The following is a 26,065-nucleotide window of genomic DNA, read 5'->3' on the forward strand; positions in this document are numbered from 1 at the left end:
CATTGTATCAGTTTGTTTTTCATGATTTTTATGAGCATCATTTCATGATCATTTCAGATTATTTTTTTCTTTTTTGAGAGTTTCTTCAGAGTGTCTGTGAGTCGGACAATAGTGTGTAGGAGCGTCACCTGACTGGAACACCTTCATTTATGCCTCAGAGATGTCTGCTGTATCCTTGACAATCCACTAAAGACACAGATGTAGTGTAGCAACAGGTAGTTTACAGTCAGTGGGGGGTTTCATGATCGGTATTTGCTGGATGGATGGTCACTTGGAGAGTAAGGGACATTTTTGCAGCATGAAAGGTAGGTATAGAATCATGCCAAATGTATGGTACTTCAAATAAGACAAAATAAACTGATCTGGTTTGGGATTTTGTTTTTAATTGCTGTTTAGTTCTTTTCCTGGTCTGGGGATTTTTCCAAAGTTTGGGCTTTGTATGTTCTCTGACCTGTGTATCAGCACAGGACTATGTTTGTGACTACATCCCAAATGGTAAGTGATTTTGCAGTTTGTCAATTTAGAACATACAATAAGAAGATTATATTACTATATGCAGAACATTTGTCAGTGGATGCAGTCTGATGGCTTAAATCATATTTCTACCTGTTAATGATGTATCATTCTTCTAGACTATCCTCCTGGTCTGACCTCCCTGGTGTTTTTTGTGAGAAACGTGGGTGAAATCAACTCGACTATTTTTAACTACACTAGTCTGTCCTCAGTCACCAGCCTCACTATGAGACAAATTGGAATTACAGCTATAGCACCAGGGGCATTTGCCCAGTTTCAGAGTCTTGAGAGCCTTAATTTGCACAGTAATGATCTCTCTCATATAACCTCAGACTGGTTTATCCATAAAGAAGGACTAGAGAAACTCATCTTAATAAATAACAGCATTGCAGCTTTGGATGGAAATTCTTTTGCTGGCCTTGTGAAACTCTCAGAATTAAACCTGTCTCACAACCAAATTCACACTATTACATCCGATTGCTTTAGTTTTCTGCCTGGGCTAAAACATCTGGATCTGTCTCACAATAAGCTCAGACATTTGAGTGTGGACAGCTTCATTCCATTAAACAGGACTGAAATCACTGTGCATGGGAACCCCTGGGACTGTTCCTGCACCGTGTATGAGTTCTCGCTCTTTCTAAGAGGTGAGTATTAATGAACAATGTATTTACAAATGTGATAGGATTATGATGGTGTTTATTTATGCATGTGGCTGTTGGAAAGGTTTCTGAAGCAAAATGCGCAGTGGGTTTTTTTGTTTAGGATTTAGCAAAAATTCAGTACAATATTTAATAAAGAATCATTCATAATATTTCCTACTCTTCCAATCTTTCTGTAAATTGTATAGTTTTGTAAAAAGTGATATTTTCTTCTCACATATGACAAATGCCAATAATCTATAAATAACTGTGCAGTTTTTATAGCACATGGTGATGCCCCTAAAACTCAAAAAGGGCAAAGCTTTTTTAGAAATTTTAAAAACAAACAAACAAAAAAACCATCTCAATAGCGAAAGAGCGACTCCTAAAGGACATACGTGCCAAATCTATGAACAGTGCAGTGGCAGCAGCGGCTTGTTGACTTTAGAGGGCGCTGTTGCTAAAATGCAGCTTACATTTTGCAGCGTAGATTCAAACATCAGCAACCACTGTTCATTAAATGTTCGCGCGAGAACGCGCCTGGCGCCGTGCACGTTATCTTGAACGCGCTTGGATAACAGCCACTTGTGCTGCGGAGAAACAGACGCGCTGATTGAACTGTAAAGACTCATTTACAGATTTGTGCAATAGCGCCCTCTAAGGTCAGAATCTGCCGGTCTACCATCCTCTTGAATAAACATCATTTTCGAATAGCTCACATATGCAACCATCGACATCAGATAGAAGCTGCCTCTACATTCACACAGAAACTCTAATAGGATTAGATTAGATTCAATTTCTTGTCATTGTGCAATGTACATGTACAGAGAAAATGAAATGCAGTTAGCATCGAACCAGAAGTGCATAAATGGCCTATTTACAATAAATAACAGTATGATCAATAGTGCATGAGCTCCATATATACAGGCATGAGGGTGATTAATATACAGAAGGTGCAGCAGGTAATAATATATGATGATAATATATAATAGCTAATATACAATATACTGTGCAAAGATTATGCATATATAGACATGTCAGAAGATAATATACTTATATGACTTGATATAACTATATATACAGTGTAAATATGGGTGGAATGTACAGTAGCGCAAATGTGAGTTATGCATGTTGCAAAAAAACAAAAAAAAAGGAAGATGTAGTGAAAAATATGGGATGGGATATTAGGGATGATCCCTAAACCTCCCAAACAACATCTACAAAAGAACGGAATTGGAAATGCTGATCCAAAAAAATATTTCTTAACCAACAATTAAATGATTAACTTAATATCCAGTTGCGATAAATGAAACCTTGTGATCAAGCACTAAAATGTAATTATTGCTTCATTTATTTCAGCAGGAGACATCAGGATAAACAGGATTATAAAGCACGACCTTACATACAATTTTATAACTTTTTTTTTTTAAATTTCAGCAACCATATTTACTGCAGAGATGATATTAGGTGTGGGGAATAAATTGAGCTCATTTTGTTATGTAATGACTTTTGGACAGGAATGACAGAAATGGCAAACGACATCACAACTGACAAAAATATACTGCTATAATATGATCCCTGGCTATTTATACTTATATATGGTGTCCATATATTTATTTGTTGTGATGGTCCCACACATTTTTTTCAGTTGTGATGTCATTTTGCACAAACCCTTTTGTTTACATTTTGTTAATTTACAAGTACACTCCTGCACTCAGTTCTCTCTGCACACTGTACTGTATAATATATGAATTCAGTAGGTTTAACTGGTGGTGCTATTTTGTGTTTTGTCTATTTGTCCTACACTGTCTTGTGTTGTCTTTGCGCTGTCTGTCTTGCACTGTTTGCACCAGATTGCACTTTGCACGATGCACTTTATGTGGCGAGGACACTCACTAGTCCTTCGCCCTGTGTTTTCTGTTATGTAGCTTTACTCTTTGTTGTTTTATGTAAAACCAGGGTTCTGGATGAACGTTGTTCTCATTTCTCATGTCTCATCTCTGTTTTGAGCGCCTCCCAAAAATCTAAATCTTGCTTTCAGAGAATCTTATTATTATTATTTCAGCTGCTCCCATTAGGGGTCGCCACAGCGGATCATCCGTCTCCATACCCCCCTGTCCTCTACATTTGCCTCTTTCAACTCAACCACCTGCATTTCTTCCCTCACCACACAAGAGAATCAACGTCTTCTGAATGATACCTGGTAGTATGATTATAAACTGCTGTATATAATTACTCCACAGCAGTTTATAATCATACTATCAGGTGTCACCCAGAAGACGTTGAAAGTTTCTTCTAAAAAGTTTCTTCCTGGTCTGTCACCCCTGTCTTGCTCATTAATGAATATAAATCTAAAGCTTAATATATTTTTATTATTTAGGCAGCACTTTTTCAATGAAACAACATTTAAACTTCACATATGTTCATGGACAGATAAACAGCACAGTGCATGAACCATAAATGTGGATTGGAGTGATATAACCATATGCAAAAGTATATAGTGTACAGCATGCATCCTTGGCCTGTAGTGTACCATGTCTCGAGCATGTCTGTTCTTAATTGTGTTGTCTGCAGAGCTACAAACGGCTTCCCTGCTGCCGAATGAGATGCAGGTGCTTTGCATGAGCCCAGCTCACCATCGAGGAAGACCTGTGTGGAATGTGTCTAAGTGTGTGAACCCTACAACAGATGTTGTCTTTACCACTGGAAACAGCCAAAACATCACATCAGGAGGCATTCATTTGTCTACTGTTATCAGCTTAGTAGGTAGGTTCTCCCAAACACTGGAATAAAATGAATGTTTTATACGCACATTAGTATAGAAATATATCTGCTGTATTTTATATTCACATTTAACACGGAACAACAAAAAAAAATATATATATATATTTACAGAATTAAATTAAAACAGAATATACCTTTACAGAATCTCCCAGTCATTGTTAAATATTTGAATGCTCACGGATCATGGATAGTGAAACTCAAATCTGTCACGGGGTGGGGGGATATTCATGCATGTTAAAAATATAAAAAATATCGAATCCCATCGAATCATTGAATCTTCGACTATTCGGGGATACCCCTAGTTTCAACTCCGTATTTTTTTTTCTTCAATCTTAACACATTGTATTTTGAATGTTGTCTGTATGCAACAGCAAAACTTCAAATGTATTTACTACTGGCTAGATGATTAAAATAATCATCACAGCTATAAGCTATGTAGTTTGTAACCTGTGTGTTTACCTTATTGTTTATTGCAGCTAGAGTAGAATTGATCTACAGGTGTCTCATTACTACCAGTAAACACCTTTAGAGACATAACAATTATACTCTAGAATACCAGAAATCTAACAAATATCTTCTGCCAGTGGTGCTTTGTGCCCTGGTACTTGTTATCTGTGTTTTGTCAGTTTTGTATCACAGAAAGCAAGAACAAAAACATTTGTTGACCATCAAACCTTTACCAGAAGAACAAGAACATGCTAATCCAGGACAAGGACAAGCCCAACCAGACTTTCAAGCAATGTCAGGAATTTCAAACAGGTTGAAATCCATTTCCTGTGACCATAAAATGAAACAATCAAACAACAGACTTTTAATAAAGCTGGACCAGACAGTACCGGAGTCACAAATTTACCAGATTTACAGCACAAGAATATTTCAAACAGGAGAGATGAGTGGCCGAGCCAAATCAGCAGGGCCTGTACTCTCAAGATCTGATGGTTCTGGAAAACTTCCAGACACTCAAATGGGAGGTCCAGGAGTGTGGATGGTGAAGGATGAAGAAAAACATGCTGGATGGATAGAAAAGGAACTTAAGAAGTTTGACGATCAAAAGGAAGAATTAAAGGAAAAAGAAGGCAAGCATGGAAGCAAAGGAGAAGAGAAACAAGTGGGAAAAACTGAATTGAAGAAAAAATATAGACATGAGAGACTCAATAATGAGTTTATCACTACTTTAAAAACAGGAGTCGGATATGAGCAGAGATTAGAGCTAGGAGAAAAGGATGAATATCATTTAGAGGGAAATGTAGAAGGTCAGGGATTTCTACATACTGAAGACTCTGTAGCCAGTGAGCAAGAATTTGGTTCTGTTGTTGATGAATATGATTTAAGCTCCAGTTTAGCAAGATCCCAAGCACCTCAGACGCACGATGATGACTTCCAGGCACTGGGAGATGTTGAGAACATTCCTTACTTCACTATTGGAGCCGATCCAAAAAAGCAAAGTCCAAATCCAGAGCAGATTCGCACTAAGGCATCCTTTGAACAATTGAATTTAAGACCCATCAGGCGCACATTGTCCTGGCCTCCTACTGCTGCTCAGTGGAAAAAGCATTTGGCTCAAACCCAGCAGGCCCTCAATGTTTCTCCTGAATTCATTTTTGTCACACAATATCATATAGGCATGCTTCCATCAGGCATGTCTTCAGGTGTTCCAGAAAATATCCCACAAGCTGGTGGTTCAAGGTTTCCTGGACAACAATTACAAATAAAAGACCTTGTACGTTTTCAACTCGCGGAAACTTCAATGGAAATTAGAGAGTTCGTCAATCAATCTTGTAACCAAGACCTGTCCGGTTTGACTAGAGATTACGTTGATATAAACAAAGGACAGTCTGAAATGATTAAAACTCATGTTCCAGTAAATGCTGAGGCCCATTCTGACTTGGTCACTATCAAGCCACTGTGTGAAGGGTTGAGCTCTAAAGCTACCGAAAAAGTGAAGATGAGAAGCAGCAAAAAGAAAGAGACAAATCAAACGCCAAAGGGTGAACAGACACGAGTTATACCGGGAAGGAAGCCAAAAAGTGGGGAAAGAGATGAAAGCAAAGTGCTTAGAGACAGACAGAGGGATCAGTCTCACTCCGGCTCAGGTGCACACCCTTCTGGAGGATCTCCAAGTGATGATAACCTGCTAGTGGATAATGAGTACACCTTCATAGATCTTCTACATGAGGTGGTGGAGAACCATGGTCGCTGGACACGAGAAAGGTGGAGGAAAAGTCATATAAATAAACAAAAAATAAAGCAAGTCAATAAACCTTGAGGATGCACCATGGCAATCTACAGAAATTGGAAAAGTCATGAAAAATAATGTTTTGGGTAATAATTTGGCAAGAGGAACATATATATTATATATACACTATATGGATAAACGTATTAGGACACCTGACCTTTCCTACCATATGTGGCAAATATGTCTCCAAACTATTACCACAAATTTAGAGGCACACAATTGTAAAGAATGTCTTTGGAGGTGGTATAATGAAATTTTGCATTCACTTGATTTTGGAAACCCAAACCCAATGAAACCCCAATGTTCCAGCATGGCAATTCCCCTGTGCACAAAGCGAACTCCATGAAGATATTATTTACATGGTTTGGAGACAAAGATCTTGAGTGGCCTGCTATAGACGCCAATTTTTGGGATGAATTGGAACACTGACTGAACCCCAGGCCTCATCACCAAATTTCCCCACGCACACTCCAAAATCTAGTGAAACATCTTCTCAGAAGTGTGGAAGGAATTATAAGAGCACATTGGGATTAATGTGGAATGCAATGCTCAAAAAGCACAAATTATACTTATGACCAGGTGTCCACAAACTTTTGCCATTATAGTGTGCATATATAACACAACATATAATAAAGTTATACATACATGTGCTCGTTCTATTGCATTGGAATTTGTAATGACTCACAGAAACTTGTATGGTCCACATAATATATGCTTAATAATCAATGATTGAAGAAAGCTTTAAGGAGATGTTCATGCAGCATCCATGGAAGTGGTCTCCAGCATCAGTCCTTTTTTTGTTTTGTTTTTTTTGTCTGGAGAGTAGGATCGAAAAAAAAGTGACAAGTTGTATTTATTTATAACTTGAAGACAGAGTCAAGAAAGGAGTTTGCGATAGGGTGATTGTTTATACAGTAGCTGTGATGTAGTTCAAAATTTCAATCATGGCAAATTGCTGTGACACAAGTAGAATAAAAGTCCCTCATTTAAAATAACATACTTGAAGGTGGGAACAGAATTTGATAGTTTTACTAGAACCACACCTTATTATGATTTGTTTTCCTTGCTTACAGTACGCCTATAAGAATAGTTTTATGTAGAATGAAGAGAAAATGATTAGAAAACCTGTTCTGAATGTAATAAATAAATACGAATGAAGAAACTCATTATTTCTGGCTGCATGCAGCATTTATTGAATCATTCGTACATGTTGGAAGTACACAGACTTCATATAAGAAATTGTACAAAATGGATCAGTTTTCCGTTACAATGTAACTGTTCTACACAAAAAAACCAGGAGTCAGCAAATGTAAACATAGGTCTCTTGTAAAGTTTGGCAATAAAAGGACATGCATTTGTCCATTTGTCTTCTACGTCTAGTGAAATGCTGACGCGACTCTACGGGTCTTAAAATGAAAAGAGTTAAAGGCGGTCAGTGGTTTGGTAATGAAATGGAACATGTTTCACAAAGGAAGTTTGCAAACTATGTTAACATGCACCATACTGCACAGCCTTTCTCAATGCTTAGAAGGAGAAAAGGAAATAAACATCGAGTGGAGAGTCGACTTTTAGGTAATCCACTCTTCACAGGTAGACATGAGCATGATCATTTAGTTATCTAGTAGATGAGAAGTATTGACTATCTGCTGTCTGGCTTTCCATGTAGACATTGAGCGTGTGTGTGTAAACATGCGGACAAACTGAGCTTGTGCTCTTCAAGGGATCTTGAAGCCAAACCCCTCCCTCCAAAGGATTGCCTTGAAACAGGCTGTTGAATTATGACTGGCCAAGAATTATGGCACAAAATCTCCTCTCAATATGGCTGACACATTTTGAGAGGTGCGGTGATATTTATGTTGTTTACTTCAGATAAATCTTCCTTATGCTAGTTCAGCTGCTTCTCCTCAGTCACCTGAGATGGACAAGTATGGGAAATATGGCTCAACGGATTTCTATTTGCTCATTGGGATGAACTGAAGTAGAGGTTGATAAATAAACTACGGCAGTCACTGGAGACAACCATGAAGGGCCAACAGAAATATACTGCTGCAAGGCATCTAATAGTCAATATATATTTTATTTTTTTTATAAATATACCCTTTCATGAAATGAATTGTGAACTCAACAGAAAAGTTCAAGGTTTGCTGTTCTGGATTTTCACATAAAGTTTGCCCCGAAAAAACAACAAAAAACCCCAGAAACTATTCTATACTACTGTTTCAATGTAGCTTTTAAAATCGCATGCAACATGTAGAGATGAGCAGCTTAGATATGCTTTAGAATGAATGTCTTTAATGTTAAAACAAGAAATGAAAACTACTTTTAGGTTTCCCTTGCTGCCTCATTTCTTTGTAGTTTAGGGTTAAAGGGTCATGCTAGACTACGCTACTCCATTCCGACCAGCAGAGCTTAGTGCAAAATATCTGGCAGATTCTAATATTGTACTCATTTTTTTTTTTTTTTTGAATGGCACTGAATAGTAAATGTAACATGCAAATTGAAAGCAAATAAATATATGGATTAAAATGAGAGAACTTTTTAGTTTTTGACTTCTGGCATTAATACAAATAGGGAAAACACTTTGTTGGTAAATCTCAGGCAAAGTGGCATTGAAAAAAGGTGGCGTGCAATTACGAATGGTTAAATTGAATGATTTGTATCAGTAGGATATTTTCAGTCAAATAATTTTTCATGAGCAGCCCTTCTGTGGAAGCAGGGTGTCCATAAAAACAGCATGAAGCTTGTGATATTTGATATAAAAGTAATTACTGGTTCAATTTTTTTGCTGCAGGTTTTTAAAGTGGTGATAAAAAGATTGGATCAATAAACATAAATCATACTAAAAGATAATACTTGATATAATCAATGCACTTAGGAATGAATCAAATAGTTCACGTGATAGTTTGATTTCACTGGTTGAGAAGTTCTAATTGGAAATACTTGTGCTTCGATCACAAAACAATAATATGATGTATGATAAATACTGATGGTCCAGTAAGCATGATAAAAGAACATGTACCTACATGTATATACAAAAAAAAAATGTATCAGTATATTTACTGATTGTTAATCTCTTCTTAAAATCTTATTAAATTAAATGGCAGTCGTGATCTGTTTCTCTTCCTCTCACTCACTCTGTATGTCATACACTGTCCAGAGGATGAATGGGCTTGAACAGTGTGTTTGGTCCAGAACATGACATTTCTCCCCATAATCTGTCATTTTACTACAAAGTGCACACAGATTCCACTTCATGGAAAAGGTAAAAGCAGGGGAAATCGTCAGCGACCGTGTAATTACACCCCACCCTCACCCCTCTTCCTGTGGTGCTCGAGGACAGCGTGCTTCATGGGTGTGTATCGGGGACAGGAGGCACTCCTCATGCATGCTCCAAGCTGAGCTCTGCTTCTCAGAGATGAGTTTCTCCTCGTGTCTCTGTGCCATAGTCCTGCTTTAGCCTGGCACCTGCCTGGCACCCGGGCAACTCGTCGGGTACATGGGCCAATGGGTCTGACCGGATGATATACCTGGAGCATAGATAGGTGTGTGTATGTGTGTGTGTATAATTTATTAGCAATATTAGACATGTACACTAATATATAATCCCAAACCCCTAATATTCCCATTTCCATCACACCAACTCTTCAATGAATATTATATATATATATATATATATATATATATATATATACACACATTTTTTTAGGGCTGTCAATTGATTCAAATATTTAATCACGATTAATTGCCTGAGATAACTCGTGATTAATAGCAACTTAGTTACACATTTTTATCTCTTCCAAATGTAAGATTCAAAACGCTTAATACTTTTCAGGTTTTTAAAATCTTTACAGTTTTTCTCAGTTGCTTTGGCGCGTTTCTCAGATCAGAAATAAAATTCTCATAAACTACTTTTTCATCCTCCACATCATTTAGTTATTTGTGCTCATCAAAAAAACATTGATTGTTGCTTTGATTAAATTGTGAATGATTTTGTACATTCGTTTAATCGATTGTGTACAAGTATCTGCTGTTTTCTACAGTATCAGATGTCTTTGTTCATGTTACTTAAAATATATTATACTGGTTTCACCTGAATTGTCTTAACCCCCAAAACATCTGGGCATCAGATGCGTCATTGAATGCAAAATGATTAAACCAGTTGTCATCATCTGTCATCTAAAATTTCTATTAAACTTTTTTTTGTAAATGTGTTGAATTGATGAATTGTGCAGATGAATCTTGAATGTCACTAATAAAAGAGCGTGAACGGCATCAGATCAACTAATGATCAACTAGTTTTCTAAAACAGGTCAAAGGTGAATCTCGTGAACCTTCAATTGGAGAGTGAATACAGCCAGAGCAAAGCGAAGAATTATAAATTCTGAAAATGGATTACAAATAAGAAACAAACGAACACTTTACAGTACAGTAAAAGTGTGAATCCTGTCCGTTCTCTTGCAATCAATATAAATCAAATATCCAATCAAATTAAATACATTTGTGCTGCTGAAATTCATAGATTCCAAACAGAAGGCAAATTTTGTGTATTTTCGATTACTGTGATCCAAACCATAGTTTATATCAAGAAATATTGAAACTGTGCACCATCATATTGACAACATGACTAAACATTTTGATGATTTTGTTTGTGAACAATGACAATGGGACTTTTCATTTTGAGATGTTCATTGACACGAATACTTACTTTTGAGAAAAGTATAGGCTTTTGCAAAAAATCCAATGTGTTGCGCTGTTTGTACACATTGTTTTGAGAATTCACTTACTGGTTTGCAAATACTAAAGATGATTTGAGAAATGCTCCAAAGCAGCTGAGAAAAACTGTAACATGAGCATGGACAAATATGAATGCTTCATGCAAATGTATGTTTATTATTAGTGAAACCAAACACAACCTAGAGCATGAAGACAAAATATTCTTGTAAATGTTTTAAAGTAATTATGGAGTTTTAAATGATATAAATGATCAGGAGACCAAACAGATCTTGTTGTTTCCACACAGACAGTTTTATCTGCCGGATGTGTGAATCATTTTTGGTGCTTGATTTGAGACTTGGCGCATCAGTAAAACAAATATTTAGTGATTAAAATAATTTTTCAGTGGCGTTTATTTTATTTTTTTTATATCTGTGTAAAGAAAGGACATTGTGAATAAATGTTTTACGTTGAAGGTTTTAATTTCACCCCTAATATTTCTTTCTTTGTAATTTGAATAAAAATTGGTGAAATGTGTTCTGCATTAATCGCGCATCAATAAAATGAATAAGCGTAAATTTTGACAGCCCCAATATATATATTATAAACACACATTATACGATCAAAAGTTTGTGGACACCTTACCATACGATTCTATGTGCTTACTGAACATCCTATTCTACATTAAGTCCCCATTTGCTGTTATAAGTGGGTTGTCATGCAGGGACACATTTACTTCTCCAAGTTCATATTTAATGTCACCACATTCAAAGACATCCTTGTATGCCTTCAACACTGTGGTTACAGTTTGGGGAAGAACCACATATGGATGGAAAAGGCAGATGTCCCAATACTTTTGTTCATATAGTTGTTCATTAAATAGCATCCATTATTCTCATATATTTTGCGATATAAAGGAATCAATAAATAAACAGTCATATTTGTTAGCTACCTCTAAGTGGCGCTAGTGTACCATGGCATGGGAAAACCCTACACATTGTCTAATTTATTTTAGTTTCTAAAAGCCAACATTTCTGATATTCTGAATGGTATCGAGTTCATGCTAGTTTCAGCACAGATCAAAATGCTGTGATTCGGCGAAGGCTTACACAATATCATTGAGCTCCAGAACAGTGTCTGGAGGAGGGTTGATCAGCACATAGGACAATGTGTTTTGATGATCGTTCATTTCATCTGTAAAGGAGAAAATGAAAGAAGGGATTTGTTAATGTGTACAACTCTTCCATACAGCACTTATTAACCACTAACATTAACTTAAAGATTTCTCTATTACACATATCGGTCAAGGTTGATGTATGTGACAAACTAATAGCTGTATAGTATGTGATTTGGATTTGCTTTTAAATATAAAAGTGTGTCTAGATACTGAATTAAAAACAGTCTTGCCTGGTCCATGTAAATCAACACTAATGTCAGTGTGTGTGTGTGTGTGTGTGTGTGTGTGTGTGTGTGTGTGTGTGTGTGTGTGTGTGTGTGTGTGTGTGTGTGTGTGTGTGTGTGTGCAAATCAAACTACTTCTTAACAGTCATACTTCTTTCTGGCTTGGTTGAGTGGGTTTCAGGGCCAGCGCTGTGTGTTTTACCTGTGTGTGAGTGACTGAGCAGTGTGATGCTGGGGAGATAGAAGGGGGACTCAAGCTCAGGGACAAAGTGCCTCTGCTCGTCCAAACCCACCTGTTTGAGCCACTTATACGGCCAGGCCGGGTGAAAGAGAGAAAAGGGCTGACCGTTATTGTGCGGCCAAGGCTGAGTTTATGTACCACCATGCAGCTGCAAGCGCCTCCCATGCGCCCACGCATGCACACGCTATCTGCGGCCAATCATTGAGCCATCCATACACCTGGCCTTTGCATCGATTGCCATTCAGAGAGACCACCTCACATTGCCAGCTTGCCATGCCAACACGCAGGACTGACACACAGATAACGACATGCTCAGAGCATCTGACACACCCACCAAGGCAAGGCTCAACCAATCAGAGTGAAGCAAAATACATTGGTAGTGTGGGACTCAATAGAAAAAAGACGACAAAAGAAAATGAAATCATTACAGGAAAATAAAAAGTGCTGTGCAACTCTGCATCTTCCCTACGAGTTTCTCGGTAATATCTTACAGCGAGTTTAAAAGTGTGACTAAAATCTCAGGTGTCATCTTCCCAACACAGGCAGAATGCTTTCTACTCCACTCTGTCCAAAAACATCCTGGAATCAAAGTCCTTCAGCATAACATCCTTATCATCATCATCATCATCATCAACATAATCATCATCATCATCATCATCATCATCATCATCATCATCAACATCATCATCAGGTGCCTATAACTAGGAATGTACCTTGTGTACCCTCTGTCATGTAGGTACCCTCTGAAGGTGGTACCATACAGAGGAGAAAAAGAACTACATCACTGGTCTAAGGAAAATCAGGGCCAAAAACATTTAAGACTGAGATACCGTTTTATTGATTTATTCTTATTCTAAGACATGGCTCGTGCACTTTTTGATGGAAAATTCTGCTTTTTGGAATCTTTTTCCTGTGAACCATTTATCCTTAAATATTCTCAGAAAAAACAGAAGATACTTAAAAAATACATATACAGTAGCATACAGGAACAAACGCTTGCCTTTGAATTTCATAAAAGGATGTGATACTGTTGTTAAACTACTATCAAAGATTACAGGAATGCATCTATTTATAGAAATTGGATCATTCGTACAGTTTGCTTTTGTATGCTGTCTGTATAATTACTTAAAGAAAAACTCCACCCTGAAACACAGAAAAAGGTTTTCTATTGAAATATTTGTAGTGTTTACTGATTTTTCTGTGGATTATTTGTTGGTCGGTGCTGTAATTTCCTGTAAAAGTAGTGTGTCAAACAGACCTCACAAACTGACATGGCTAGCACAGTTGCACCAATAATATTCAATAGGGGAAAAAAATCACTAATCAAGTGATAACCATCAGGTTTTAATATAATTCCAAAAGCACTTGGGTATATTTTCCAGCATCGTTCAGTCATATTCAGTTCCCAGAATGCATTGAAGCTTTGCAATAAAGTGCTGAGATACGGCAGAAACCTGTATCCACTAGTAAGTGATCTACTACTCACAAATGTTGGCATTATTAGCATAAAATTTTACTTTATTTTCAGAGTCAAGTGATAAAAAAGGTGAGAGCATTTGACACACTAACATATTGAAGCGCTGCTGCATTGCTCTTCATAGCGAGAGATGAAGCAAAGGCTTTGTCCCACTTGACACCACTATCAGCTGGTTGTCAAATGGCTAAAGTACGAAACTGTTAATTAAAGCCAAAAAAACAGCTTGTGTTAATGAAAGAGATTTTAAAAAATAATCTTGAAAGCCATTAGAGAGCACAAGTTAATTATAAAGGTTTAAATGCAAGGCGATCAGGGTGGATTTTTCCTATAAAGCAAACTTCACTCAGGAGGCATTACACCATTTTCAATATTGTGCTCATAAGCGATTTTATTATCAGATGTAAAGGAGCAGAAGTGCAGGCTTCAGCCAGTTTTGGAGATATTAAAATTATCCTGATGACTCATCTTTTTTTGTCGTTCTAGAAAAAAAAAAGATTGAAGAGAGAACTTTAGCTCTGAAGTCCTATATTGAAACAAGGTGGTTCTGCCTCAGTGCACAATAATTATAACCATTTCCCCCCTTACAAAGAGTCAAGGATTATATAACCCATATACAACCCATAAAATAAAGGAAATAATGGAACTAATCTATTGGAATGGGGTAACTGACACATACAGTGACTTTTATTTGCATCGTTACCTTGCAAATATCCTAGATTTACTCGGTTCATCACATCACTCGCAGTTAAATTAGCTACATCCTCTACGGAACAAAGGGGAAGGAAGCAAAGCAGAAAGAGAATAAGAATGCAAGGGTCAAGCAAGCAAAACAGAATTTATCGTGCACACGAGAAACAAGAGAGTTTATCCAAGATTATATACATATATTTTTTGTGGATTTAGCAAACATCCTAACAGTATCAATAATATTATATTACAATAATATCATAATTATATAATTATTAGTAGTAGTATAAATATATATATATATTTATATATGTGAAGCTGAATAGAATGTACAAAGGGGAAAAAAGAAAAGAAAGTATAACTTAAGCTGAAGCAGGAACAACATCCACATGATGAACAGTCAAGGACAAAACACTGAGAACATGACAAGTAAAATACAGTCATAAATGATAATCAATCATGTTAGTTTAATTCACTGTCAAACACTTTTTCACTTATGTTTGTCCAAGTCAAATTGATAAATATATATTCCAGTTTTAGTGATTTCTGTGAGACAAGCTAGTTCCTCATATTTCAGCTTTACAGCTATAAAGAGTTCTTATTAAATATAAACAATGCAGTTTGTTGCATTACTGAGAAATTGGAATGCACAAAATCCTCCATCCTGAAGTGGGTAAAAAGCTCTGTCACTGAAGACTCCTTTCATAAATGTTAAGTAAATAAATGTCTAATTACAAAAAGTGCCATCAAATCACTGTGACAGTTAATTAAATAAAAAAAATTCAATAACATTTTGGAAATCTATTTTTACTACTACTATCATTATTATTATTATTATTATTATTATTAGTCAGTCAGTCAGTCTTCTAAACACTACTGAATAAATAAATGTTACGTCTATTAGACTGGTTAGAAATGGTATAATGGTATGAACAGAGTATAACAAAAAATATGATGACATATGGGATATCATACATGCGTTCTAATATTCACTTTTTCCATTTTCATTTGTGTTATCTAAAACACATCACATTAGTTTTAGCACCACTGTTGTCCTTAAACTGAAGATGGTAAGCTAATTGGATAATTTGATGACCTGCTTTGTGTCGCACTTTCTAGCTGGAAAATACAAAGAAAATACATAGAAACAGTCAATCCTGTTGGTTCCTGTGACATATAAGTCACAGGAACTGCTAATTCTATGCACTTTCAACACTTAGCTCTTCTAGAAACAGATTAGTAAAGGCATGAAATACAAATAGGTACATTCAGACTTTGTGTTTGAGTACAACAGTGGGACACAAGCTTCTAGAATTTGTAAATGATTATAACTATATTTGTAAAAATAATCAGATACATTTAAATAATCAATATGGTCACTGATTATATACAGGTCATTACTTGTATAAGATACTTGTTAAGCCCATATATTACCCCATGTAGAAACTGACATCTTGAATGGTTCAGTGGGTTAAAGCTTGCCTCTATGAAAGTGCTAATCATCAAGCTTCCGGTGTTCTGCATGTTTTTGTGCCTTACTTTGTCAAACTTCTTTCTCAGCTGGTATAAAACCAAAGGTTCCACCCAACCCCATGTATATGTATGTAAAGTTTGGGGAAATAACCCTATATATTGTATTGACTTTGTGGTAAAAGATGTGTGGATAAGAGCGTGCCTCACAGCCCCCCAAAAAGAGTGGTGATTTAAGGAAGGCTTGTGTGTAGGGAAAGAAAGTTTTAAAAATAAAAGGCAAATGGTGCTTCAAAGCCCCCTAAAAAAGTGTGGGTAATGTTTCTTTTGCTGTACTTTTACTAATATGCTAAATTAAATCAAACCTCTTTGTTCCTGATCCATTACCACCTTTTGTTATCTCCTTTCCTTCTATACCAGCTGAGACAGAAATTATTTGTTAAAGAAAGATGCGTTATGTAATCAGCACACACTTCATACACACACACACTAAAATATCCAGATTTAACAGGTTAAAGAATACCATTGAGAAACACTGCATCACAATAGAACAACGCTAAAAGTCCTGTTGGCTCAGAGGGCTGTTTGTGAGCATCGGCTGTTTGTAAGCATCTGCTCTGTTGCTGTGTGTTGCTGTGTGAAAGACAGGACGCAAACCTTATCACAGAACAGATACTTTCACCCGGACATCAGTGTGTGTATGGAGTGGATGGTGATGACAGTTTGAGCCTCGTCTCAGTAAGTTCAGGTGATACAAATGTTACTCTTACTCTACCAGTAGGAGGTAAACAAAAAAGGTAAAAACCAAAGGATAAAGATCTTCTACAGATAATCTTAAAGGGCTTTTTGACAGCAAATATGTGGTATACAAGGAATGACCCACATGCTACAACAAAGTAGAATCTGATCTAGTTTTACCCATTTTTTCATGTCTAACTAGCAAACGTGATATATAACACCCAGAGTTTTGCCCTGCTGACTTACCGTAGCCAATAGTGGGCAGGCCCAGGTGCTTCATGCGGTTTTTCACTAGTTCAGAGAGCTCCTGTCTCTCAGAACGTCTATAGAGGTTGAGGCGTTGTTGGTTAATGCGTTCAGCACGGCTCGGGGGCTTTGTGCTCTTCCTGCTTAACCTTCGTGCCCACTGCATGCTCTTCTTCCTCAGAAGTGGATGTTCTGATTGGTCACTGCCTGTCGAGTTCCTATGAGCCGTTTTCTCTTTCCAGGACTCGCGCCGGTCCCGTGGGTCCTCGCACTCATCCACGTTTACAGACACCTGAGACTGATCACCCAAGAGGTGACGGGTCATTTTTATTAGTTTGATGGAATTTTTTTTCTTTTTTTTATAAGAATGTGACTTTTATTTAGACAAACTAATCGCAATGTAGTTTTTAATTATTAAACAAAAATGCCACCAGTGATATCCAGATGAATTATTTGGGCTTGACCAAACTGGCAGGAAAATAAATGAAAATGTGAGATATTGCTGATTGGACTTTTTTTTAGCTTTACCTCTGAAGATGAGAACATGTGGGATTCCGTGCGGTATAAGCCGATGGGGATTTCCGCGCTGGAGGAACAGAGCTTCTGAAAAAGCCTTCCATATGTCCGGATCCATAGGTCTTCCTCTGTAACCTTCATCTGTTACACCAGGGATATCGCACTTGATTAGTATGTGCAGGATGCAGCTTGAGGCATGTGTGCTATAAATCTATTTCCCTGTGCCTGTGATTTGTATCTAATATCCTATAATTTCTCATTAGAGGAGAAAAACAATCACATTTCATGACTTGCAATATTATAGGGCTGAGATAATATCCAATAAATTAATTGTGTGTGGGTGTGTGTGTGTTTGCACGCTTACCATACAGAGGTAGCCAGAGCCTGGGGTTGTGTCAAGCCCAAGCAGGAGTCTAGCAATAGGTATCATGTAGTCCTTAACAAAAGACTAGAAGAAACAGAGTGAGTAGGCACAAATGCTCAGATGGTGCACATCAGTTTGACCAACGAAAATCAATATGACTCCTCTGTCTGAAAGCCTGAGGACCTGAAAACTCTGACACCTGAAATCTGTTTAAAATCGTGAAGATATTTTTCAATGTTAAAAGATGTTAAAATCCACCGGAGGAATAACGTGTATGTGTGTGTGTGTGTGTGTGTGTGTGTGTGTGTGTGTAAAAAGTAGGTGGAGATTTGTCTTTACTTTACTTACGCAATATAAGACGTCTAACTATTTAAATTGAAAAAGAAATAATACTTTTTGTAATGCTTTGGTTTGTAATTAATGTGATCTTAAATCTACAACCACTTTGCCTTATAAGTAAATGGTGTTATTGTTAATTGTCACTTGTTCAGTTATGAACAAGTGACAAGTGACAACAAGTGACAATGTTCAGTTATTTCTTTTGATCTTGTGAATATTTTTTCATGAAAGTAAAAGCTGGGCCCACAGTGATGTTAACTTGAGGTAAGCTTAAAACTGAAACGTGTTCAGAAAAACAGCCCACCTGGTAGAGGAGTGTATCCAGCATGCTGATACTGAACACCCTGCCTGCAGCAAACGGGAGGCGGAACATGAATGCAAGATTAGATCCCTTATCTCTCTCTATCTGAAAAGCAGATCATAAAAAGATGTTATGCTGTATGTAGTTTTGAATTCATATTATCACTTTATATATTTATACGGCTTGAAAAAATGTATACATCAGTTTGCGCCAACAATGAATTTGATTGGTAGAGTTATATATCGAGAGTGCCTCTATTTCCTATATCCCGCTCTTCACATGTGTATACATACAGTACGTCATGCAAAATTCCACTTCCTCAATCAATACCAATACTAAATTACTGCTATTTGACATGGCAAATTAAACTTTCAAGACTATACCATTTGGTTTAAAATATGAAAGCCGATCAGATGACGATGAAAAGGATAAAAGTATGCCAATATAATTGAAAGCACATTTATTATTGTACATATCAGTTTCAGCATGCTAGCCGACGTGCTGAAAAGGAAGCAGACTCAAATGGAAACCCATCCCCTTGTAAATGATGCAGGATAAGTGCGATTGTAAATCATTATTCCTTCAAAATCGTATACTAAAATGTCAAACAGTATTGAGCGTATTCAAAGCTTGTTTAAGTTGAACATCTATTCTATGATTACAGTCCACAGCTGTTAATAATGCATGAGTAAATCAAATCCGGTAGGATGGAAAATGTGCTTTGTTCTGGGAGAGGTTTTTACCTTCTCTAATTTAGAGAGAGCCAGGGAGTAGCAGTCTTTGGCACGAAACTGCATGAACCTCATATTAGAGGGATGTGTTAGTTCAGTGATAATACTGAGACTGGGAAACAACCTAAATACAGAGAGAGCCATTAAAAGAAAAATAGTATATAGCTGTACAGACATAAATGCTATTTATTATTGCTATGATATGGGATCAAAGAAAACGACTTGCCGAAACATGGTCTGAACGTTCACAATGGTTTTTGCATCGGCCATGTAGTCCTCCTCTGCACTCATGGTGCTTTCTTTATCCACCACGACCAGGTTATCAGCATAAATAATCCCACACTGCAGAAGATTGTCCAAACTACAAAAACAATTCAGCATAGATTGATATTGGAGAATGGTTATTTCATTGTGAAGGATGTGTGTGATTCCTCTACAAGCACCTACTTGTCTATGGTGCCGGCCATAAAGTAGACCATGGGGAAACAGCAGATGGCCTCCAGAAAATGATTATCTGGGCTAGAGGAGGAAAAAGAGCAGCTTGAACATAATAATCCACCATCTCTGCTCTGTGAGTGCCAAGGTAACACTCGGTCCTTGAAGAGCTGGGTCCAGTTAGTAAAAGCATGTGACAGCATTTGAGCGTTGCTATGGAAATTCTGGGGAGTGCAGGGAACGCAAACTGTCGGGACGCCGGGATTTAATGAGCACCATATAGTGTTGTGAAACGTTTCACTGTGCCGCAGCAACATGCTGCGAGACAATGATGTAAAAAATACAGTGGATGCCATTGATTCACCGAGGGTCCTGCTAATCAGTGCAACTCTAATTAAAACCATTCCTCACAAATATGCTGTCTTTTTTGTTCTCTCCTTTTTTTTACCTCAGTTCCCTCAGGTCACCTGTCAATTTCCACTCGCCAACAATTTCCACTTAATTGTGGAGGATGAGGGTTCCTCTGAGACACATGAAGCTAGCCAGCCACATGTTTTCCAACTGCTGATCATGCTGTGTCACAAAGCAGATGAACATGGAAGGAGGAAAACGCGATCTGCACTTTTCCAAATGCATTAACTCAAAAATACCTGTGATTGGTTACTGTCACTATGGTTGACAGAGGAAAGCAAGAGAGTATTCCAGTTATTTACTCCAATGGCTATGGCATTGGCGAGATTCAAACCCAATGACATTGGAAAAAAAATTACTTTCATGAAAGCATGTAGCCGTTCATTTTTTTTTTTTCTACATAAGAGATGCCGGCATACATCTCTGGGTTCAGTGGAAAAAATGTGGAGGTACGTCACATTTCTTATTTAGCTAGAATGTAAACTGGTGCCAGACGTGTCCATAAAAAAAAAAAAAAAAAAAAAACGCATCTCCCAAAACCTTTACCTTTTACTGTGAGGAAAAAGAGAAACAATTCACAGTAAACTGTCAGCTGTGCAGTTTTTTATGTAACATTTACACAAATTAGAATCAAAATGTTAAATGTTTGTTCTAATCAGATTTAATGTTATTAGTCAGTTATTTCAACTCACAGCTCTTGTGACCTAAAGGCAGTGCTGAACTGAGACAACAGAACTTAGGTGCTTTTAGGCATTTTACATTTCTCACTTCAATTCAAAACTAATAAAAAAACAATATTTTAAATCAAGATGTAAATACAAAGAAACCAGGTGTAGTTCTATGAGACACATTTACAGTAAAGAGGTTTACTTACGGATTGTCTAGCAGGAGCACTATGGGGTTGAGCTCCTTCCTGGGTCTGTAATAAGCACGCAGCGGAACGATGAAATTGTACAAGCCATTTCCAGCTGTTTCAGCTGAGACGATGATCAGCTTGTTCTTGAAACCGTAGGCCTTGGCATCTTCAAAGCTGTTGTGGCGACAACCCTGGAAAAAAAAGTGATTAAAAGCTTATGGTTTGCACGATAATATTATAAATAATATTGTTATTACATCTAAGATGTAAACGATTTGAATTAAAGAGCAGCTTGTAATTACTCGGTTCATTTTAAAGCTTAAAATATATAAAAACATTTATGCTTGGAGAACAATGTTTTTCTCGACTAGCTCTGGGAACCTTGTCTAGTCGGAGACAGCAAAATGGAGCTTTCTCTTGTAGGAGGTGGCACAGTGTTGGTGAACTTCCGATATATGGTGAGTTTGGAGGATATCCTTTTACATATCTGAAAAAACAAAAAGTTCAGATCAATTAGTCCATTTAAATCAGCACCAATTTTTAGTCTATCTAGATCAATCTAGAAATGCCGACTCTCTGGGTATTTTTGTTATAGTCTATTACAAGCAAATAAGAATTATTTTAAAGCACTTTTTAATAATTTCTTTCCACATAAAGGATGGAGAATACAAAAATAATAAAGTATCACCATCCTCTATATATAAGTTCCTGATAAATGGGTTTTCAATCAATACAATTCTATCTATTTACTATTTTTTACTATAGTGAACATTATAAAAAGGATGAATTGAAAGTAAAAATGTAGTTAAGAGAGAAGCCTATGCTTAGGAGGTGGTGTTTAGCTCAGGGTTACTGTTTGGAAGTCAACTTCCATTGCTGGGCCCTGAAGCAAGACCCATAACCCTTGCTGCTTCATGGGTGGTGTATCATGGCTGACCCTGTGCTCCAAACCCCAGCTTCCTAACAAGCTGGGATATGTAAAGAAAGAATCCACATACAAACCTCTTTTCTTTTATTGAGAGTTTAAGTGATACTATGAGAAATTCTTGATTTTAACCACTAGAGGGCACTGCTGACACTCAAACCAGATTGTCGTGCCCAATAAGGAAAGACTTCGGGTGAATCCTCCTTACATCAGTGAGCAGTGATAATCAGTGATAATCAGTGAGAGAGAGAGTGAGAGAGAGAGAGAGAGAGAGAGAGAGAGAGAGAGAGAGAGAGAGAGAGAGAGAGAGAGAGAGAGAGAGAGAGAGAGAGAGAGAGAGAGAGAGAGAGAGAGAGAGAGAGAGAGAGAGAGTGTGTGTGTGTGTGTGTGTGTGTGTGTGTGTGTGTGTGTGTGTGTGTGTGTGTGTGTGTGTGTGTGTGTTTGCAAGCACTGACCCTGTTTTGAGGTAAACCTACACTGGGAGTGCTTTACAGCGTGACTGCTGCATGGATGGCTTTTATTATTTATTCGGCAGTGTTCAGCTCTGAAAGATATGCTTCAGCAAAAAAACCCAAATTGAACACAATTTTCCACTCAATCCAAATCCATTCAGTCAGCCGAGACATGGTGTCTCAATTTTGCTTCTTTGGTTTGCACTGGGGCTTTGAGATGTAAGTGTATATAAGATTGTAGTCTATATAAACTATATTAGCATCAACATAACCATCTTTCTGTGTCCTGTGCAGAATAGAACCAAACTGCTTAAAGGAAAACTTGAGGTGTCTGCCCTAATAATGTTATAGCATCTAATGTTATAGCATTCATCTACATAGAAAAGGTCTGTGCATTTTTGTAAATCATATAGGCAGATCTGCATATGGTTTAAGAAACGTTCAAGTGGACCTTCAGCATGAATGTGAGTGAACACAAAAACATTTATTTCTTTACTGTCATACATTAAATCAGAGTAAATTTTTCTGTTTTAAATCAATAAATATTAACATATTTTTTTAATTTTTTTTAAATGTCAGAATCGAGCGAGGGAGAATTTTTATGTATTTTTATTATCACTTTCATCAAAGTCAGAAGTATACATTCACTAATTTTATCGTGCCTTTAAACAAAAAAAATAAAAAAATAAAAACTCCAGATGATTCCATTCTGAGCTTAAGAAGTCTCTGATAGGTTAATTGATTCCATTTGAGTTAATTGGTGGCGCACCTGTGGATGCATATAAAGGCACACCTCAAATACAGAGCCTCTTTCTTTGACCATGATCATGGGAAAATCGAGAGAAATCCACCAAGACATCAGAAAAAGAATTGTTGACCTCCATTGTATGTCTCACCCTTAGGTGCAATTTCCAGATGCCTGAAGGTCCCACGTTCATCCGTTCAGACAATAATACGCAAGTATAAAAAACATGGGAAGGGACAACCATCATACCGCTCAGAAAGAAGACGGATTCTGAGTCCAAGAGAGGAACGTTTTTTTGTTGCGAAATGTGCAAATGAACCCCAGGACAACAGCAAAAGATCTTGTGAAGATGCTGGCTGAAACTGGTAAGACAGTGTCATTATCCACAGTAAAACGGATACTGTACCGCCATGAGCTGAAAGGTTACTCTGGGAGGAGAAAGCCATTACTTCAAAACCACTATAAAAAAGCCAGACTACAGTTTGCAACTGCACATGAGGGAAAAAAAATCTTAATTTCTGGAGACATGTCCTGTGGTCTGACCAAACAAAAATTTAACTGTTCGGCCATAATGATAAACGGTATATTTGGAGGAAAAAGGGCGAAGCTTTGAAGCCTCAGAACAGCATCCCAACTGTCAAGTATGGGGGTGGAAGTATAATGTTGTGGGGCTGCTTTGCTGCAGAAGGGACTGGTGCACTTTACAAAATAGATGGCATCATGAGATAAGAAAATTATGTGGATATATTAAAGCAACATCTGAACACATCAGCCAGAAAGTTAAAGCTTGGGTCTTCCAAATGGACAATGACCCCAAGCATACCTCCAAATTAGTTACTAAGTGGCTTAAGGACAACAAAGTCAAGGTATTGGAGTGGCCATCACAAAGCCCTGATCTCAATCGCAGAGAAAATTTGTGGGCGGCACTGAAAAGGCGAGTGCGAGCAAGAAGTCCTACAAACCTGACCCAGTTACACCAGTTCTGTCAAGAGGAGTGGGCCAAAATTCCAGCAAACTATTGTAGAAAGCTTGTGGAAGGATACCCAAAACATTTGGCCCAAGTGAAACAGTTTCGGGGCAATTCCACCAAATACTAAGGAAGTGTATGTACTTCTGACTTTGATGAAAGTGATAATAAAAATACATAAAAATTCTCCCCTGCTTGATTCTGACAAATATGTTAATATTTATTGATTTAAAACAGAAAACGTTTACTCTGATTTAATGTATGACAGTAAAGAAATAAAAGTTTGTGTTTTTTTTTTAAGTGTATGTAAATATCTGGTTTCAACTGTATAATTACTTGTTACTTACTGTAGCCTTGTAGCTTAAGTGCAAAATGTTTTTTGGGTTTGTTTTTAGTAAATCCTCACGGAAGTGTATTTCGATTAAATACAAATATGAGAATTTTACCCATTAATCATTTTTTTATCTATTTATTAATTTTAACACTCATATTGAATATACAGTGTGCCGCATAAATTACTTTCTCTCAGTTACCATCAGAAGTCATAATTAGACGACATAATGAAGTCTCCTGGTGTGCTGTTAAAGTGTCACATGATCTGATCTGTAATAATGCCTGTTCCTGGAAGGACCAAGAAATCTACAGCTCAGGTGGGAGAAGCTTTTCAGAAGACAAACAGTGCCCACACACTCTCCAAAGCTGGGCTTTATGAAAGTGTTCCAAGCCAAGCCAAATCCTGTTTGTAAATTGTCGAAGGCCAAGCCTAGAGGCTCAGCAAACATATTGGAAATGGTTCTTTGGTCTGTTGGGACAAAAACTTTAGCACAAAGTGCTCCATTTGGCAGGAAACCATCACTGCTCATCATTGGGCACTGGGAATTCTCCCCACATTGAGAATGCTATTCTCTCAGTGAAGCATGATGGTGGTTGTATCACGTTCAAATGAAGTTCGAATTAATGTTCAATGAAGTTTATATATATATATATATATATATATATATATATATATATATACATATATATATACACACACACACACACACACATACATACATACAAAGCATTGTATTTAAACAGCATTGCTTACTCTGGGGCAGGCATTCCTTCCTCATCTGATTGGTTGGTCTCATCCTCAGAGGGGTCACTCAGGAGGTCACAGGGCAGGATGGCAGTAGAGTCAGCCAGCTCTAGTACAGGGGCGATGCTGGGCCTCCGGCTGCCCGCTCCATTCTCTGTGGGTATTGCCAGCTTACTGCTGTCACCTGCAGGCTCAGGGTTCTGCAGGTCTATGGCCACTGTGCCTGTTTTAAAGATATGATAAAAGAAGAGAGAGAGAGAGAGAGAGAGAGAGAGAGAGAGAGAGAGAGAGAGAGAGAGAGAACATATACACTAAGAGGACAGGAAGAGAAGATTCTGGATGAGATCTGTCCTTTTATACAAAAAGATGATGAAGTACACAAACAGGGAAACGGGCTACAAGCACTGCATGATTCTGCTGCTTTGGGTGTGAACTTGTGCTTTTTTTTTTTTTTTTATAAATATGTAGATAACACAATGTTGATTGAATGAAAATGATTTGGATCACTAATCCTAAAATGAATTTGATTTGACCAAAAACAAGTTCTAAGCAGATGTATGAAACTGCATGGCTAGCTGTTTAAACATGCAAAAAGGATAGCCATTATGATTATCTAAACATTTATCTAACTGGATAGACATGTAAAAATGCTTTCTGGTGAAAATTGAACTGCATTTAGACAGAAAGCTGAACATGGCTGAAATGACTAGCAAAATAGTTGAAAAAAAAAATCAGCAAAACAATTACAGATTTGTGTAAAAATGTCAACATTTATACAGACATCGTAGACCAGTGGCTTTC

At 37.3% G+C, this 26,065-nt stretch overlaps 2 protein-coding genes across 9 annotated transcripts in view; one reads left to right on the forward strand and one right to left on the reverse strand.

The window, feature by feature from the left end:
• The first annotated feature begins 118 nt into the window (after positions 1-118).
• Positions 119-6,339, forward strand: LOC310718059 (uncharacterized protein). Of its 2 annotated transcripts, none has more exons than XM_083526581.1 (5): positions 119-305; positions 397-495; positions 633-1,157; positions 3,726-3,917; positions 4,520-6,339. In XM_083526581.1, the coding sequence occupies exons 1-5, from the start codon at positions 242-244 to the stop codon at positions 6,199-6,201; spliced, it is 2,562 nt and encodes an 853-aa protein (XP_083382707.1). In that variant the 5' UTR covers positions 119-241; the 3' UTR covers positions 6,202-6,339. The 2 variants fall into 2 exon arrangements, with proteins under 2 accessions (XP_083382707.1, XP_083382708.1); XM_083526582.1 differs by having other exon boundaries at positions 4,619-6,339.
• A 1,906-nt stretch (positions 6,340-8,245) lies between these two features.
• The window catches only part of kcnt1b (potassium sodium-activated channel subfamily T member 1b), a 99,868-nt gene continuing 82,048 nt past the window's right edge, over positions 8,246-26,065 (reverse strand). For 4 of the 7 annotated variants that reach the window (XM_083526575.1, XM_083526578.1, XM_083526577.1 and 1 more), the window contains 13 exons: positions 25,274-25,487; positions 21,479-21,584; positions 21,116-21,288; positions 19,843-19,914; positions 19,622-19,756; positions 19,408-19,519; positions 18,668-18,769; positions 18,025-18,108; positions 17,673-17,801; positions 17,145-17,442; positions 14,704-14,766; positions 11,994-12,078; positions 8,246-9,698 (listed from right to left, as the gene is read on the reverse strand). In XM_083526575.1, the coding sequence (XP_083382701.1) occupies positions 9,581-9,698; positions 11,994-12,078; positions 14,704-14,766; positions 17,145-17,442; positions 17,673-17,801; positions 18,025-18,108; positions 18,668-18,769; positions 19,408-19,519; positions 19,622-19,756; positions 19,843-19,914; positions 21,116-21,288; positions 21,479-21,584; positions 25,274-25,487 (1,691 nt within the window). In that variant the 3' untranslated portion in view covers positions 8,246-9,580. Of the gene's footprint in view, positions 9,699-11,993; positions 12,079-12,578; positions 12,591-14,703; positions 14,767-17,144; positions 17,443-17,672; positions 17,802-18,024; positions 18,109-18,667; positions 18,770-19,407; positions 19,520-19,621; positions 19,757-19,842; positions 19,915-21,115; positions 21,289-21,478; positions 21,585-25,273; positions 25,488-26,065 lie in introns of all 7 variants that reach the window. The other 3 variants (XM_083526580.1, XM_083526579.1, XM_083526574.1) reach the window with 2 other exon arrangements.

Source organism: Silurus aristotelis (assembly GCF_946808225.1).
Source record: "Silurus aristotelis genome assembly, chromosome: 23".
Lineage (NCBI taxonomy): Eukaryota > Metazoa > Chordata > Actinopteri > Siluriformes > Siluridae > Silurus > Silurus aristotelis.

Bases quoted from the DNA above. Each gene is read 5' to 3' on its own strand.
- LOC310718059 (XM_083526581.1), top strand. From the start codon at position 242: ATGATCGGTATTTGCTGGATGGATGGTCACTTGGAGAGTAAGGGACAT. The intron at 1,158-3,725 runs GTGAGTATTAAT...TGTTGTCTGCAG, and splicing joins GTTCTCGCTCTTTCTAAGAG to AGCTACAAACGGCTTCCCTG. The intron at 3,918-4,519 runs GTAGGTTCTCCC...ATCTTCTGCCAG, and splicing joins TACTGTTATCAGCTTAGTAG to TGGTGCTTTGTGCCCTGGTA.